We start from the raw sequence: 16234 nt of genomic DNA on the forward strand, positions 1-16234 counted from the left end.
GCAAACAGAAAGGATCTCATACGTTTTCATGTGAGAAATGGATGGAGAAAGGAAAATATTAAATTCAGAATTTGTAGGTGTTGTGAAGAAAAGAAGAATAAAGTTTTCCTGTTGAAATTCTTGATGTGTTTATTTTGCATTCACAATTGAACAATGAAAATTTTGGATTCAAAAAGCTTTTGTGATAACACATCCAAATTTGTTGAAAATTGAAAGAATTTTCATCATTTGAAAGGGGAAAAACTTCATTTTATTCAATGAGATTGCATGCTCCTCAGTTTGACTAATTTGCATACAACAAAAATTTTATGATTAGATTGAATATGTTGAAATGAATTTGATGACAAAAAAATATTATTTTATCAAGAAACTTTATATATTATAGTTATTTCTAATTTAATAATTTATTTGTCTTTTAAGATATTTTAAAATATTGATAAATATTTTCTGATTAAAAGGAAAAATCGATATAAATATGAAAATATGAACATATAAGAAAATTTCGAAGAAATTCCCTTAAAGAATTAATAAACAATTCAAAAAAAAACTTTAAAGTATTCTGTTTAAAAGCATCATTCACCTTTAATAATTGTTTTATAAATGAAAAATATCGTGAACATTTCTGACTAAAATAAAAGATTCATTAATATCTTAAAATCAAAAAATCTTCTTTAGGAAAATGTGCTAAGGTGCGGTATATTGTTGCAAGAGCAAGAAACAGATGATTTCAAAAAGAAACCAAAATTCTTTAAAGTAATTTTTAATGAAATGCAAAAACTTGTGTCTTCATTATTTTGCTTAAACTTTTTCTGTATACACGATGAGAATAAATATGTAAGCAACAACAGTTGTTTGTGCATATGATGTCGAGGTTTATATGCTACAATTAATTCAATTATGAAGCCTTTGACCTTATTGTACCGCCGACTTTATTTAAACATGCCATGGTTGAAAGAAATTCTTAAAACGTAGCATAAAAATCCGTCACTTTTATCGTTTATTTGCATTAACACAATACTCTTATAGCGCCGATTATTCATCAACAACAATGAGCCTTTGACGGCGGCGTGAGTATAAAAAGCACACAAGTGCTAAATGATGGCTCTATTAGCTTTAATTTACATCAATTATTATGCATATTTTGTTTTGTGAAAGAAACATCAAAGAGAAAAATGCAAAATCTACATAAAATCCTTTTTGCTCATGTATGTATAAAGCCTCAACTGCAATTGCAAGTACAGTTTATTTAATATATATATATTTATAGATTGAAAAATTTAAAACACACACAAAAACAACAAAGGGATTTAAAACTCTCGTTTTAATTCTTATTCAACATTTATGTAATTTTGCATACTATTCACATATGTAAAACAAAAATCTCATAAAATTTAAATTTATGCTAACATTATGCATGATAAAAGAATCAAACAGATTTTTATTTGAATGAAGAGAGTGAAATTTTTTTATGTGCATGAATGGATAAATGGTGGATTAAGATATATATATTAGACACACAAAATGATTTCTGTTTTATGAAATATGTATGAGGAAACAAGGATTGGCTAATTAAACTTTATTCGATTTATTTTCCTTTACCTAAGGGAACATTTTTAAACGTTATGTTCTTAAAATGATGTTAATTCCGAAGACTAACAAAAATATTCAAATGTGCTCTTACCTTGTTTATGAATATAAAAAAGGTGGCAAAAGTTTACACAAATTATGCATGAAAATAAAAAATCGTTTCGATTGAGTGTGTGTAATTTAGTAGTTCACATCTCACTTCCATACACATATTTTTCTCTTCATATTCATCCCATCTCATCTGTTATACAGTGTTTTCCTCAAGTTCTTGACACTTGATATATGGGTGAGATTGAAAATATATTTCACACTCAATAGCAGGTTTTTAGAATAACGTTACAGGTGAGAGATGTGAAATCGTTTAGCATACATTTTTATTCTTCTTCCCGTCATCTTCTCATATGTATTTTACTTTGCATAAATTTATATACTTAGCAGCATTTATATTATGGAAATTACATACCAATCACAGGAATCAGATTCATTTTGAAAACAAATATTTCCATTAATTTCCATAATTGAATTTTTAAACGCAAAAAAACTTACTTGCATATTAAAATAAATCATTAAAAATATCGGCACAAAAGTAAATTAAATTAGATTTCATAAATTTAATACAAATTCATTGTATGAAGATATTTATAAAGTAAATTACAGTTTGCTACTGCTGTAAATAAGGATGCACATAAATTTAACAACACAAGAAAATTTTCAGACTTAAATATTAAAAGTAAATATCGATATGGATTTAAAAGTTATTTTTTTACACTGTAGTATACATTTAAAGACAACGAAGCGAAGGTAGATGTAGAAGAAGAGAAACTTTAATACAGTATGGACTACTACTTAAAAAATAGAATTTTCCTTATTATCTTTATAGAATCATAGGAAATTTAGCTTATAACAGGTTCAACATCGAGAAGGAGGGAAAATGATTAAAACTATTGAAAGAAGTAAACTTAATGGTTTTCTATGAGCTTTAAGTAAAGAAATTATATGATGGAACTTTGAGATTATTTTTTATTTATTAAAATAATGCAATGAGCTAACTTTAAAGAACTTAAATCTTAAAAAACGAAACGAATGAAATGAACACTTAAATATTCATAACTGCTTTTTATTGCAGAAAAAATTGTATAAGTTACATTACTGACTGATAAAGTCGTGACATGTTAGTAATTTACAGATGCGCATGCATATAAAATGCAATTTATTTGCTCATAACATTCCATTTATAATACTCCATATCTATTCAAAACAATACAATCCCATATATCTTATTATAACACAAGAAATATCATAAAATGAAATGGGTATGACTCATATAGAGAGCAAGAAAAATTATTGCCTTATCACTTATTTCCTCTGCTTGTTATTTTTTTTGCATTATGTAAATAAATCAGCGCGTCTCTCCAATCTCTATTGAGAGAGTGCTGGTCTTTGTCGTCATTCCAAGCATTATTATCAGCAAACATATTTTAAATAAACTTATAACATGGAGCAGTAAGCAAGAAATCTATAAGAAGAAAAAACCAGAATCAAATGTAAAAAGTCGATAAATGAAAAGAAATAAAAATATTCTGTCTTGTAAATGAATGGCGGTGAATATTTATGATTTGATGCTTTTTTCATTTTATTCTTCACACACATTCAAGTCTTTGCAATGATCATCATATAAGATCATACATAAGTGTACACACATTTTTCGAACAGGTTCTTATAAATATTTTCTTTACTGTAATGAAATTTCACTACAGTTTTCTTCTCTTCGATATTCCGGTCGGTCGGTGTTATTTATAGTCGGTATTTTTATTTTCATTATGTTTTTATTTCATTTTTGGTTTGGCATCAAACAAGATGAAAGAGTATGCAAGATAATTTGTTTGTACACTAGGATTATAGGTTATAATCAACTAAACAATGCAATGAAAATTATGTGATTTTTAAATCAGTTTTATATCATTATTAAATTATAGAACAAAAGATATAAAGTTTTTTTTTTTTTACAATATTCGACCAGAAACATTTTAGCAAAAATATAAAGAACGTAATTGTGAAAATCCAAATATTTCTACAAATATGTTTTCTCACTCGCATAATCTTATGGGGATTACGACATTTAGGAATGAGATGGAACAACATTTCGATGGATATATGGAGTGATTTTTATGTTTATACAGTTGAATGACTATAAGACAAGCACATAGTTAGCTCAGAAAAAGGAATCACCATACACATATACATAGAGTAAGCATACTCTGATGCGGATATTCTTGCTGATTCACTCATTGTAGTTAGCAATGTACGTATGACTACCATCGTACAGTGTCATTGATATTGATTTTACATTTTAACACATGTTCATCCACCCTCTATCTATTTCTCTTTAGTCTCGTCTCAGATTGCCTTTTTATTGGCACTGTTGTATTCACTAACTATACTTTCATCGTTTCCTAGTCCATTGTTGTTCTTAAAATATATCTCTGAAACCCCCTTCTTTGGTTGGCAATGCAGCTTCTATGGTGAGAAATTTTTCATACAAGCGCGAGTGAGGAAGCAACCAAATAAGCAAGCAATGCCGAAAAATGGCAGTAATGAAAATTTATGCTCTGTATGTGTATAGATTTTCGTATATACATAAATGTCTGTGTGTATGTGAATGAGTGCGAAAAGCTTTACTGCACAGTTTGATATTATTGTTTCCTTTTGACTATAAAAATTTATACAATGAAAGGACTAATGTCAGATGAGAAAGAAATTCTGTTGAAATGGTGTGAGGATAAAGTACATCCGTTTTATAAACGACAATTCCTGCTCAATCTGGATGTTCTCAGTTTTGGTTAGGGGTTGAAAATGGAAACTAATAAGGTTGAAAATACAAACATAACCATTGGATAATATTACTTTGAATAATGTGCTATTGCTTACCATCACATTTTAACAATATACAAATGTCCGGAAAACAAAATACATCCATTGCCGTTAAATAAGATTATTTTAATGAACATACGGAAGAATCGAATTAATTTTTTATATTTTCTTGTCGGAAATCTTAAGTAAGAAAATGCGAAAACAAAATCGTTTCATGATGATTTTCTAGGGGATTAATAGAAATGGTAAAAATATGGGGAGAAAAATGTTTTGAAGTCACGAATTAAGAAACGGTTTATTGAATAAATTATCATCTTTGATGTTATCAAAAATTGTGTTATTGAATTGATTTCTCCTATTCGTTCTCCTATTAAATTTAAAAATTAAAACTTTTAAACAACTTAATAAATAAGCTTTTGACGTTTGCATTTTCAGTTCCTATTGAAAAATTCCTTTTTTCCTAAAATTTTTTTTTTATACCTATCATGAATCTTTACAAATCTGATGAAAATCTTTCAATCTTTCATTATTCGCGTAAATTATTCATTCTTCCAATCTCAATGGAAATTAAAAGAATGATAAACTGAAACATCTACTGTTTCTTCCTAAATAAATATTGTTCTTATTTCAAGTTTTAGTTCCTTTTTTCACCTCTTCCAAAAATTCTTTTGTCATTCAAATAGCTTTTGATAGCAGAATTTTCAAAGGTATATTTTATAGTAAGAGAGCAATTGTGATAAAAGTAAAGAAATAAAAATTAAAATTGAAACTAAATGAAAATGAGGCAGTTTAAGTATTACCAAACAGCATTGTGAAATAAGAAGTGACAGAAAAGTCATAGAAAGAGAAGAAAATTAATTCCATTCATCTCAGGAAAAAAAACTTTTAATTTCATCACAGTTTTGTGTAGTCTTCCATCTTCATCAACATTGTCGTAGCTGCTGTTACCGCTGCCACCTCGAATAATTCGTTTCGCATCTTGAGCAAGCGCAAAATTGTGTATATTGTATAGTCTCTCAAGTTGTAAGTAATCATTAGAATTATTCGAATAAATTAAAGTATTCATTTAGTGTTTTTAATGGGAATTACCGTCCAAATAATGATATAATAATCTCAGCGTCGTTTGCTTCTATTCATTTTCAAATACTCACTTGAGAATTTTTTTTTTCTTCTAGATGATGACGACAGGGTCGATGAAGTTAACAAATGAAATTCCATTAATGAGAATTTTTAAAGAAAAAAAATGTCTATAATGTGATAATTAACCACCACCGTCATGCTCTCAACACATTATTTTTTTTTTTCATTCTTTAACGATTATTGCTTTACCAATGCCTTAATAGAATCTCAATAAATTTTTATATATCTATCTCCATGTGCTGCTTTTTACTTAAATTAAAACAACGAAGTCAAATGATATAAAAAAATTAACGATTAAATGAAAGGTTATGGTTATAGCATACTAGACAGTGAGAGACATAAACAATATTCCAAGTATAAGAACATTGTTTTTCAAATTGGACATTTGTCTATAACTAAATTACAAATTACACTATACAATATGTTTCTTGTTGGTTTCTATTCCGCTTCAAAGAAGATTATAAGGTATGACTAGGTCTAACAGGAAACAACAAAAATAAATTTTTGATATAGAAACTTTTTGAAAAACTTCTTGAGACTAGGGTAAACAACCTATTTTTTTGTACAAACTCAACTTACCAAACTTCAAATGAAAAATTTTCTTCACAAAAGCAAACTTTTTCTATCACAACTTGCTTTAAACCATACTTTCTTGATTGTACTTTTAATATTAGCCAAAACCTTTTGTTGTTATGCAGCACAAGATTGAAAATTTGCAGTTTTATGTCTCAACCTAAATATTTGTACACAAATCCTATTTTTTTGTACACGTCAAACCTAATTTTTTGGACGTTCAAATATAAAATTACCGTTACAAGTAAGATATTTTTCATAGAATGATTTATTATATAATCATCCTATATATTAAAAATGGAGTTAAATTTACTACAAACACATATAATAACTAAAAAAACTGGCGTAGGTGCATGGACCCGACGGAATATTCCGCGGAACATATTCCGCGGAAGAAAATTCCCCGGAATAATCTTCCGCGGAAGTAAATTCCACGGAAGTTTCTTCCGCGTAATATATTCCACGGAATAAGTTCCGCGGTATTTTATTCCGCTAAAATAATTTTTTAAAAATTGTACCGCGGAACAATATTCCGCGGAACTTTATTCCGCGGAACTTTATTCCGCTGGAAATTTTTAAAAATTTGTTCCCCGGAACATTCTTCCGGGGAATTTTGTTCCGCGGTATTTTCTTCCGGGGAATTTTGTTCCACGGAACTTTCTTCCCCGGAATTTGTTCCGAAGAAGTTTTCATATAATTTTTGTTCTTGACTTATCAAAAATTTAAATTTTTAAATGACATTACGGAGTGGTTAAACAGATCGCAGTACCTTTTCGCCGTTAGCGGACCCTAAAATCAATTCTGTTCTATTCTATTCTAATTAAAAATTTGTTGGATCTGAACTATCAACAATTTTTGACAAATATTAAATCACAAATTATTGGTGCCTAATAATAATAGCATTGATGTGGAATAACTTCACTTGAGGAGTAAATCGCGAGTCAGGAATAATGTCGAAATTGTATTTTCCATCGGGTGGTAATTACTTCACATGCACCTACAAAGTGTAAGTAAAGTTATTCCGACATGGTGCAGGAATAACTTCACTTCAAGTTTCTCTGGATTTCGATAGTTCTAATTTTTTTTTTACCTAAATATGATTTGCTAATTTTAGTAAAGTGTTGTTGAAAATGTCTCAATCAGCATGTTGGAGCATGTCTGTGAAGTACGCGGGAGTAAGTTGTTTGAGTCGAAGTGGCTTGGTGGTGGAATAATATTATACTGCAGTATCTATTTAATATGATATAAACCAAGCGGTCATGAGTTCGAGACTCGGCAGAAGAAAGTTTTCGCCTCTCATTTTTCGAAACATACGCAATCGAACCGCGGCTCTCTGCCCTCCTTTGTAGGCTAAAGGCAATAAGCTGACAATAGCGTGGTTCTGATTTCACTATAAACTTTATGTCTGTAGAGAGGTCTGACGCATCCTTTATTTGTTAAAAAAAATCATTGACCGTTATTTCATCGCGTTAAATAAAGTAATATCATGTTATATATGAAATCAGATCTATTCTATTCTTTTACTTTTAATTTTAAATATTTTAATACACTTAATTTCTGAGATTTTAAGAAAAAGGTAAATATGAGTAGCTATAATGAGTAGCTATAACATCTGAGATTGGACGAAAATATTTAAATGCAGGACGTAAATGGATGTATCATAGATGTAATTTAGGCCTATTTTCATTGCAATCAAACAACTTACTCAGGACTCCACAGACATGCTCCAACATGCTGATTGAGACATTTTCAACAACACTTTACTAAAATTAGCAAATCATATTTAGGTAAAAAAAAAATTAGAACTATCGAAATCCAGAGAAACTTGAAGTGAAGTTATTCCTGCACCATGTCGGAATAACTTTACTTACACTTTGTAGGTGCATGTGAAGTAATTACCACCCGATGGAAAATACAATTTCGACATTATTCCTGACTCGCGATTTACTCCTCAAGTGAAGTTATTCCACATCAATGCTATTATTATTAGGCACCAATAATTTGTGATTTAATATTTGTCAAAAATTGTTGATAGTTCAGATCCAACAAATTTTTAATTAGAATAGAATAGAACAGAATTGATTTTAGGGTCCGCTAACGGCGAAAAGGTACTGCGATCTGTTTAACCACTCCGTAATGTCATTTAAAAATTTAAATTTTTGATAAGTCAAGAACAAAAATTATATGAAAACTTCTTCGGAACAAATTTCCCCGGAAGAAAATTCCGCGGAACAAAATTCCCCGGAAGAAAATACCGCGGAACAAAATTCCCCGGAAGAATGTTCCGGGTAACAAATTTTTAAAAATTTCCAGCGGAATAAAGTTCCGCGGAATATTGTTCCGCGGTACAATTTTTAAAAAATTATTTTAGCGGAATAAAATACCGCGGAACTTATTCCGTGGAATATATTACGCGGAAGAAACTTCCGTGGAATTTACTTCCACGGAAGAAAATTCCCCGGAATAATCTTCCGCGGAATATGTTCCGCGGAATATTCCGTCGGGTCCATGCACCTCACCCAAAAAACTTAAACTTTCTAGGAATTTAATTTTTTATTTAACTATTTTACTATTTTTGACGGTCTTCCTCTTTTTTGGAACATTAACTTTCTCTGATTTCTCTTTTTTGATATTTTTACACTTTTCTCTAAGTTCTTTTTGAGTTAATCGCAATAACTTTTTTTCTTCTTTTTCTCTTCCAATTCTTTCCTTTTCTTCGATCTCTTTTTCGTATGTCTCGATGACTTCATCACTTGTAAGGATTCCACAATTTGCTCGTTTGAATCGTCGGTTAGTTTTTCTTTCAAATTGTGCTGGTGGACGAAGTATATCCTTAATTGTTTTGGAAGTACTAGGGATAGCTTGTGCTGTTTGTTGAGTAAAATCCTCACTTGCACAAGAAGAAAATTGATGCTTCATTAAATCCAACTGCTGATCTATGACTAAAGTTAGGAATGTAAAGTCAGTTCCTAAATTTGCAGAACAGGATCGTAACTTATTATTTAGTTGTTTCATCTCTTCCATGATCTTGAGAGGATCATCTTCAAGGCTTGAATGTGATTGATGTGCTGATATTTGCGTAAAAATGGCATCTGTAACACCTAAATACAAAACGAGTGATAAAATCATTATAAAATCCTTGTGAATCATTTTTTTCGATACCTAATTCATGTTCTGTCTGATGTTCGTTTTCCAAAACGGGCTCGTATTCTTCGAGATATTCTTCAACATATTCTACGAATAAAGAAAAATGTTACAATGATTAATTTTTGATTAAATGCTTAATACCTCCATGAGAGTCATCCATTGCATAATTATTTTCTTCATTTTGTGGTGTTGCCGTTTCAATGGATGGACCATAATTCTTTCCAATACATCGCTCAAAATGAACATTATTCACGTTGAAAGGATACAATCCACTGGCTTTAAAGCCATTAATTATCATTTCATCATTGATGTACCTGTCATTCATTTTCTTTAAAACTTTCACAAATTCAATTTCATCCATTGACCTGCCTGGATTATTACGTCGCCATAAATTTGTTTCTTTCTTCCAGCCTAACTTTGCTGCTTTAAAAACCGCAATGTCAGCAACTTGTAAAATATGTGTGCAATTGGGTGGTAAAGATAAAATGTGTACTTCGCGTTCTCTGCACCATTTGAAAAGATGGTAGTTTATATGGGATGGATGATTGTCAAGCGATATAAATATCGGCTTCTGAATATGATCTAAACCTTCAACAACTTTCTTCAGGTATGCCTCAAATGAATTTTTATCTTGCCACCCTCTTTCTGTTTGGCTAATTACAAAATTTGCATTCACTTGGCCACACGCATAAGCAAAATCTTGGAGGCGAGAAAAAGAGTTCTTTAAGATAATTTGCGTCTCACGCATTGTACCATCAGCAACAAAACAGTATGTAACTGTCAGGTTCTCTTTTGCTTTCGATGAATCTACTTTGTAAACATTTTTGGAGCCTTTCATTGCCAGTACTCTCTTTATAGGTGGATTGAATTGGAATGACGTTTCATCGATATTCAGCCATGCATTTGAACGATCCAGAACATCAAGGCAGTTGTTATCTAAAATAAATTGATAAAGACTCTGAAAGAATTTGCGAATACCTTGTTCCGAAACATTGGCAGCTGCACGAGAAATTGATTCAGGAGTTCGAAAAGTAATTTGAGGATGTCGCTTAAGAAATCCTTCAACCCATTTCGCAGTAGGTTTGCCGTTTCTAAACATAGGAGAAGATGTATCACTGCGTAATTGTCTTATTTCCGCAGCAATGGTAACAAGTTCATCTTTTGTTCTTGGATCACCAAAATTCGAGCACTGTATCAACCATTCAGTTATTTCCTTTTCTTCATCTTTCGTCAAAACGCATTCAACACCTCTCTTTTTCAATAATCGTTCGCCGTTCGAATTTTTTTATGCCAATAAAGTGTGTTAATAGGAATGCCATAACTTGCAGATATACCACGAATAGACTCTCCTGTTCTAATTAATTTAAGTGCATCTTGATTTTTGTTGCATCATACTTCTTATATTTTGCTTGAGACTGTTCTTCATAATCTTCATCCACAATATCATCCATCATATCAATAACGTCAGCATATTCTTCTAAATATTCTATGCTTTCCATTTTTATTTAATTTTAACACTTATTAAATTAAATTGTCTCACGAAAAATCAAACAACAATATTTAGATTCCGATAAAAACATAAACTTTTAACGGTTATTTTATTTTTGAACGTACAAATATTTAGGTTTTTGTGTACAAAAAAATAGGTTGGAAATCAAGCTCCATAAATTTTAAAATATCCAAGTTTAGACAACCGGTAGCAAATTAGTGAAACGCAGTATGAAATCATGTATAATTAAGTTATTTTTTTTCCCAAACAATATAATGATAAAAGTGTTAGGTTTTCCAGAAAAGTGAGATGAAAAAAATATACAAATTTTGTGTGATCATAATTTTTTTTGGTGAAAATTTCTTTTTGAGTTTTAAAAGAATTGGCTGCTCTTTTCATCCTGAAAACTTGTCAGGATTGTTAAAACATCATTTGTATCATTATTCATTCATTTGCTTTGTTGGAAAGTGCTTCAAAGTCATTTTCAGTTTTGTACAAAAAAATAGGTTGTACAAAAAAATAGGTTGTTTACCCTATTTTTGTATTTGCAAAATATTTTAAAATATTTAATTTAATTTGATATATTAATCATATGCAGAGCATATTTATCCCATACTACAGAGTATCTCTTGGTTCTTAAGTAGTTTCTTTACACATCTGAAATATGTAATCATCAAAATTTGAACATCTTTTAAATTTTATTAATTCTTACGATCTTTTGCCATAAAATCAGTTTGATTCTTACAGAAAATTGATGATTCATTTAAAAGTTATTTTTATCTTTAGCAACAATTATGCCATTATCAGAAATGAAATATAATTCTCATCCTTAAATTTCTTAATTGTACTGTCTTGTTTTCTTTTCAAATAAAAGGGCGAAAACTGAAAACATTTTTCTAGAGTCGAAGGTTGTCGAGACAAATCGTTAATTAATTTACAGAGAAAATAATAGAAGTCCTAATGAAGACAATTTTTCTGTCTCTGTTGCTGTTTCTTGCTCTTTTTCTGATTTTTCACTTGCGATTATAATGTCCAGTGGAAAATGTATAGAAAATTTACAATGTTAAAAGTCTGAAGATCAACAAGAAACAATGATGGCTTTAATGGCCGTATAATGAAATAATTTAACATAAAAATCGTGTTTCTTCTATCTACAGCAGTTAATATTTTTTGCACAATTCTTTTTAAATGATTCATGAAGAACAACTTGTACAAAAGTAAAAAAAAAAATGGACCTAGAGAAGAGTAATTAACTGAAAAATTCATGTGACACAAACTGCAGATGACAAGTTTTTTTCTTATTCTTATTATTACTTTATATTAGAACGAACACTAATCCAAGCGCAAACAAAACCGTTGTCAAGTGTGAGGTCCAACAACAAAGCAGTAATCAGCGTTAAAATAAATTGTCACACTGAAAAAGAAAATTTCTATTTCTCGATTTCCGTTACGAATCCGTTCATTGTGATATTTCCTAAGGTGATTTGTGATATACGCTCTGCGTATACTTTCTGTGCTAATTGTTTGCACCCAAATTACTTTTTTTTGATTATATTGTGTCTAAAATTTAGCTTTTGTTTAATGGCCTAATTGTTTTTTAAAAACAGAAAACATTTTTATGACAATTTTCAGAACATGAAATTGTCAACAGAGAAAATTTAATCTAAACACGCAATTCCTTAAAAAAAAAATCAGTCGAAATAAAACAAACATTAAATAATTTAAATTAATATATTAATTATTGCAGATAGTTTAAGAAAATTACAATAATTATGAATAAACTCGTTTTAGATAAAATAAAATAAAAACGAAAGAAGGAATATTGGATACAAAAAAAACTTGTAACAATTACCCAGAAATCGATTAACTTTGAACGCTACTTTTCATTTCATTTATTCAAAGTAATAAAACTAAAGAACTGAACAATTTAGAATTGAATTCAGTTTTTTCTCTTCAATTTCACGTTTTTCATTGTTTAATTTTCTTCCCTCACATTTTTTTATCGTTTCTTGAAGCTCGTATCAATGTTTCATTGTGTCTACCTTACTAGGTTTCCTTTCGATATACTTGCTACTTTTTTGTCATTTTTCTCATTTCATACCTATGACATGATACGATTTATACGATTTTTCTTAGGTAATGTGCATTCAATGTTATTCAATATGAAAAGCGAAACTAAAGAAAGAAATGAAAAAAGAGAAGGCAGATTGAATAAATTTGTTATGGTTGTCGTTTTCGCTCATTTCTTTATTTTTTTCTTAATTGAATAAAGTCCATGACAATTCAAAACAAAAAAAATTTCCCTTTCGATACAAATGAACAGAATGCTGGCTTTTAGCTACAATGAAACACAAAAAATATACTATATGACTGAATTTATATATGTGCCGTTTTGTTATTGTCAACAACTGTCTAGCCTTCATCAAAAATACGAATCGAGCAACGGCAGCAGCAGAACGAGAAGATGAGAAAATTGAAAAAAGTCATCAAGTCATTCTGACCTCAATAGAATTTTTATTATTTCTCTCAAGTAAGGTTGTTAGGCATGCTATACAGTCGAAAAATTGGACAAATTTGTGCACCTCGTAGAAAATTTAATTTTCATATTTTGTTCAGTTGATTTTATTTTTTCCTTTATTTTATCATTTGGAAGCTTGTAAGACAAGCTTAAATAATTTTTAATTATATTATTTTTGCTATTGTCTTCATTTTTTTTGAGAAAGCATTTTATTAATATTTTGTGGGACTAGAGAATTATATTAAGTTTCATTATTCTAGATGTATAAAAGATAATTTTAGTGGTTCGATGCCAAAATAAATAATATCAGGATTACAAGAGTGAAAACGAGAACAAAGAAAAGAAAGCAATTGAATGCATTCAACTAATAGCTTTTTATTCTCGTTTCATAAACAAAAGATTAAATTTAATATTCAAATGAATGGAATGAGATGCGCTCAAAGGCAAATCAAACCACACAACGGCAATTTCTTCTTTTTCATTTTATAAATATTGAGTCATACAATACGATTAAATATCATTCTTTTGTATATTTTATAAATAGATTAATTTGATACAATCGCTTATTCAAACGAACCAATTTGATACTCATAAATTTGCATAAGAATCATAAATTTGTCGAAAAATTTATCCAAAAATAAACAATAATATTTTCCAATAATAAAAATTAATTTCCTTCAATTCCGTTTACTTTGCAAACTTTTTTGAAACGTTAGACTGGTTTCTGTATGCCTCACAAAGAAAGTTAGAAAGAGAAAATAATGAAAAATTAATATTTGATTTATTTTTGAATTTCTCTCCTTCACCTCTGCACTGTTCTGCACAAATAAATATTCTATTATGTACACATGTTGAATTTCTTAAATATTATATTTTCTTACGATTAATTTTGTATACAGAGAGCCTCATTGACTGCAATTGAAAGATATGTTAAAGCTTTTACATCCGTTAATTGAGTACATTAAAAATGAAAATTCATACTTTAAATGTTTTTATATTTGTGAAATCTGTTAAGCATGTGATTTGATTTTTATATCATTTACAGTCAACATCAAAGTAAAGAAAAATTAAATTCAATTTGAAAAATTCTCATTCATGCCGATCCTTGACTTTTATTTTCCACAAACAACTTCCGCTACTTAAAACTCAAGTCATTCCAGTTGAGTTCTTCTTTTTTGCATTCCTCATGATTCTCGTCTTTATTTTCATTTCATTTTGAGTCTTTTCCTTTCAGTTCATTTTTATTTATTCTATCGGAAATAAAGAAAAATTTGTGAAAGTATCACACATTCTTTTATCATTCTAAACAGGTGTTTCCTAACATTTTTCACACACGAGCACAAATACATGTGTTGAGGCAGAGAGAATCGTAGTGTGAATATTTTCTTCGAATTGCTATGAAATGTATTTTTCAATATTTTTCATGTATGACAATTATGATTGTATGGAGCCACAAAAACAAAAGAAGTTTTAAAAATTGCTTTTTTATATTATTTCTTTCCTTCTCTATCAAACAAAACATAGAAAAAAATCCAATCGATTGAAAAATCGCGACGCGATATAGCGAAAAAGAAATTTTTATAAAAAATTGGTTTTTGGTGTATTCATGATGATGATTTCTCGTGCATGCTTTGCATGCAAACATTTTGCACACATCTCTGACAGTGAGAGGATATACTGTCATCTTTTCTTCTATTTCCATCCATCCAATAAATGACAATTCATATGAACAGTTTTTTAAAGCAATTTCCAAGATCTATGCAGAATCACATATCTTGTGTACAAAAATATCGCCATAAAAGATCAATTCTAATAATTATGACAAACAATTGGTCATTTATAACACATAAAGCTCAAATGATGAGCTTTCTTTTTATATAAAATTTAGGTTAATTAATAACATCAAATGAAGCAAATGTTATCTATAATCTAACAATCTTTGAACGACAATTGAAAAACATCCTTAATGGTCGTTGCAAGTTTATTTCCATGTCTACGCAATGAGTCAACATCAAAAAGAAAAACTTTTTCCTTAAAATGCACGATTCAGCATTTAGTTAAAAAAATTAAATTCACATTTTTTTTCTCTCTTAAATGTCAACTTTTTTTTTGCTTTTCTGATCGCATCATTTCTGGAGTCCACAAAAATTTTGCAATTTAATGAATTCTGAATTTTATATAAAAAATGAGAATAAAATAAAAGAGAGCATACACGTTGCACAAAAAAAGATCCATTGGTATAACTTTTTTACGGTCGGTCAACTAACGTGCATTAGCATTGATATTCAGAATATTTCTCCCTGTATTCAACCTTTTGTATCATTTTTTGTTGTGTACAACTGTTTTTGAGGAAAAATGTGCATACAAATTTGGATTGAAATGGCATAAAAAATTGAACGAGACCTGCAAAAAATAACAGAATGTTCCATAATAATAAAAAATACAAAAAAAGCTGAGCTCTCTTTCCTCCTATTGTACCCATCCGTTGTCGTAAAAAAGGAAACAAAAAATAAATAAATCGACTGGAGACGACATAAAAGAGAAAAATTAACGTGAATTTCTTTTATAGCAAAAAAAAATCTGCACGATACAAGCACACAAAATGCAGCAAACAGTAAACATTAAATGCCTCTGTGTCATCCATTTTCATCAGATGTATTGTATATATTGCCTTGTAGGCACATTTTTCAAAATCCAATTTGAATCTAATTGCTTAATGTCATGAGAAACGGAGAAAAAATCATGCAGCTAGAGATTCTATTGAAACTGTATTATTAAACACAATACCATGGTAAAAAAAACTCCATTATTTCCTACATTGAGCAAAAAATTCATTAAGGAAATTTAGAATTATTTTAAATGAAATAAATTTATATCTTGTGGAAAAGTTACGAGACATCATAATCCCT

At 29.3% G+C, this 16234-nt stretch overlaps 2 protein-coding genes across 2 annotated transcripts in view; both read right to left on the reverse strand.

Moving 5' to 3' along the window:
* Nucleotides 1-16234, reverse strand: part of LOC139093809 (uncharacterized) — a gene marked incomplete at its 3' end in the record, with an annotated part of 88043 nt that overhangs the window by 69151 nt on the left and 2658 nt on the right. The window lies entirely within an intron of this gene.
* LOC139093807 (uncharacterized) lies at nt 8725-10817 on the reverse strand. Its single transcript, XM_070644647.1, has 4 exons — nt 10714-10817; nt 9460-10568; nt 9334-9405; nt 8725-9272 (listed from the first exon to the last, which is right to left on the reverse strand). Exons 1-4 carry the CDS (start codon nt 10815-10817, stop codon nt 8725-8727), a joined length of 1833 nt encoding a protein of 610 aa, XP_070500748.1.

This window comes from Chironomus tepperi, unplaced genomic scaffold (genome assembly GCF_022539635.2).
Source record: "Chironomus tepperi strain 1889 unplaced genomic scaffold, CSIRO-AGI_Ctep_v1 contig_338, whole genome shotgun sequence".
NCBI classification, from domain to species: Eukaryota; Metazoa; Arthropoda; class Insecta; order Diptera; family Chironomidae; genus Chironomus; species Chironomus tepperi.

What these genes read in the sequence shown, in the direction of transcription:
- LOC139093807 (XM_070644647.1), bottom strand. Translation starts at nt 10,817, where the DNA reads ATGGAAAGCATAGAATATTTAGAAGAATATGCTGACGTTATTGATATG. An exon ending in TCTCAAGCAAAATATAAGAA is followed by an intron (nt 10,569 to 10,713) that starts GTATGATGCAAC and finishes ATTGAAAAAGAG; the next exon opens with AGGTGTTGAATGCGTTTTGA. An exon ending in TCAGACAGAACATGAATTAG is followed by an intron (nt 9,273 to 9,333) that starts GTATCGAAAAAA and finishes TTTTGTATTTAG; the next exon opens with GTGTTACAGATGCCATTTTT.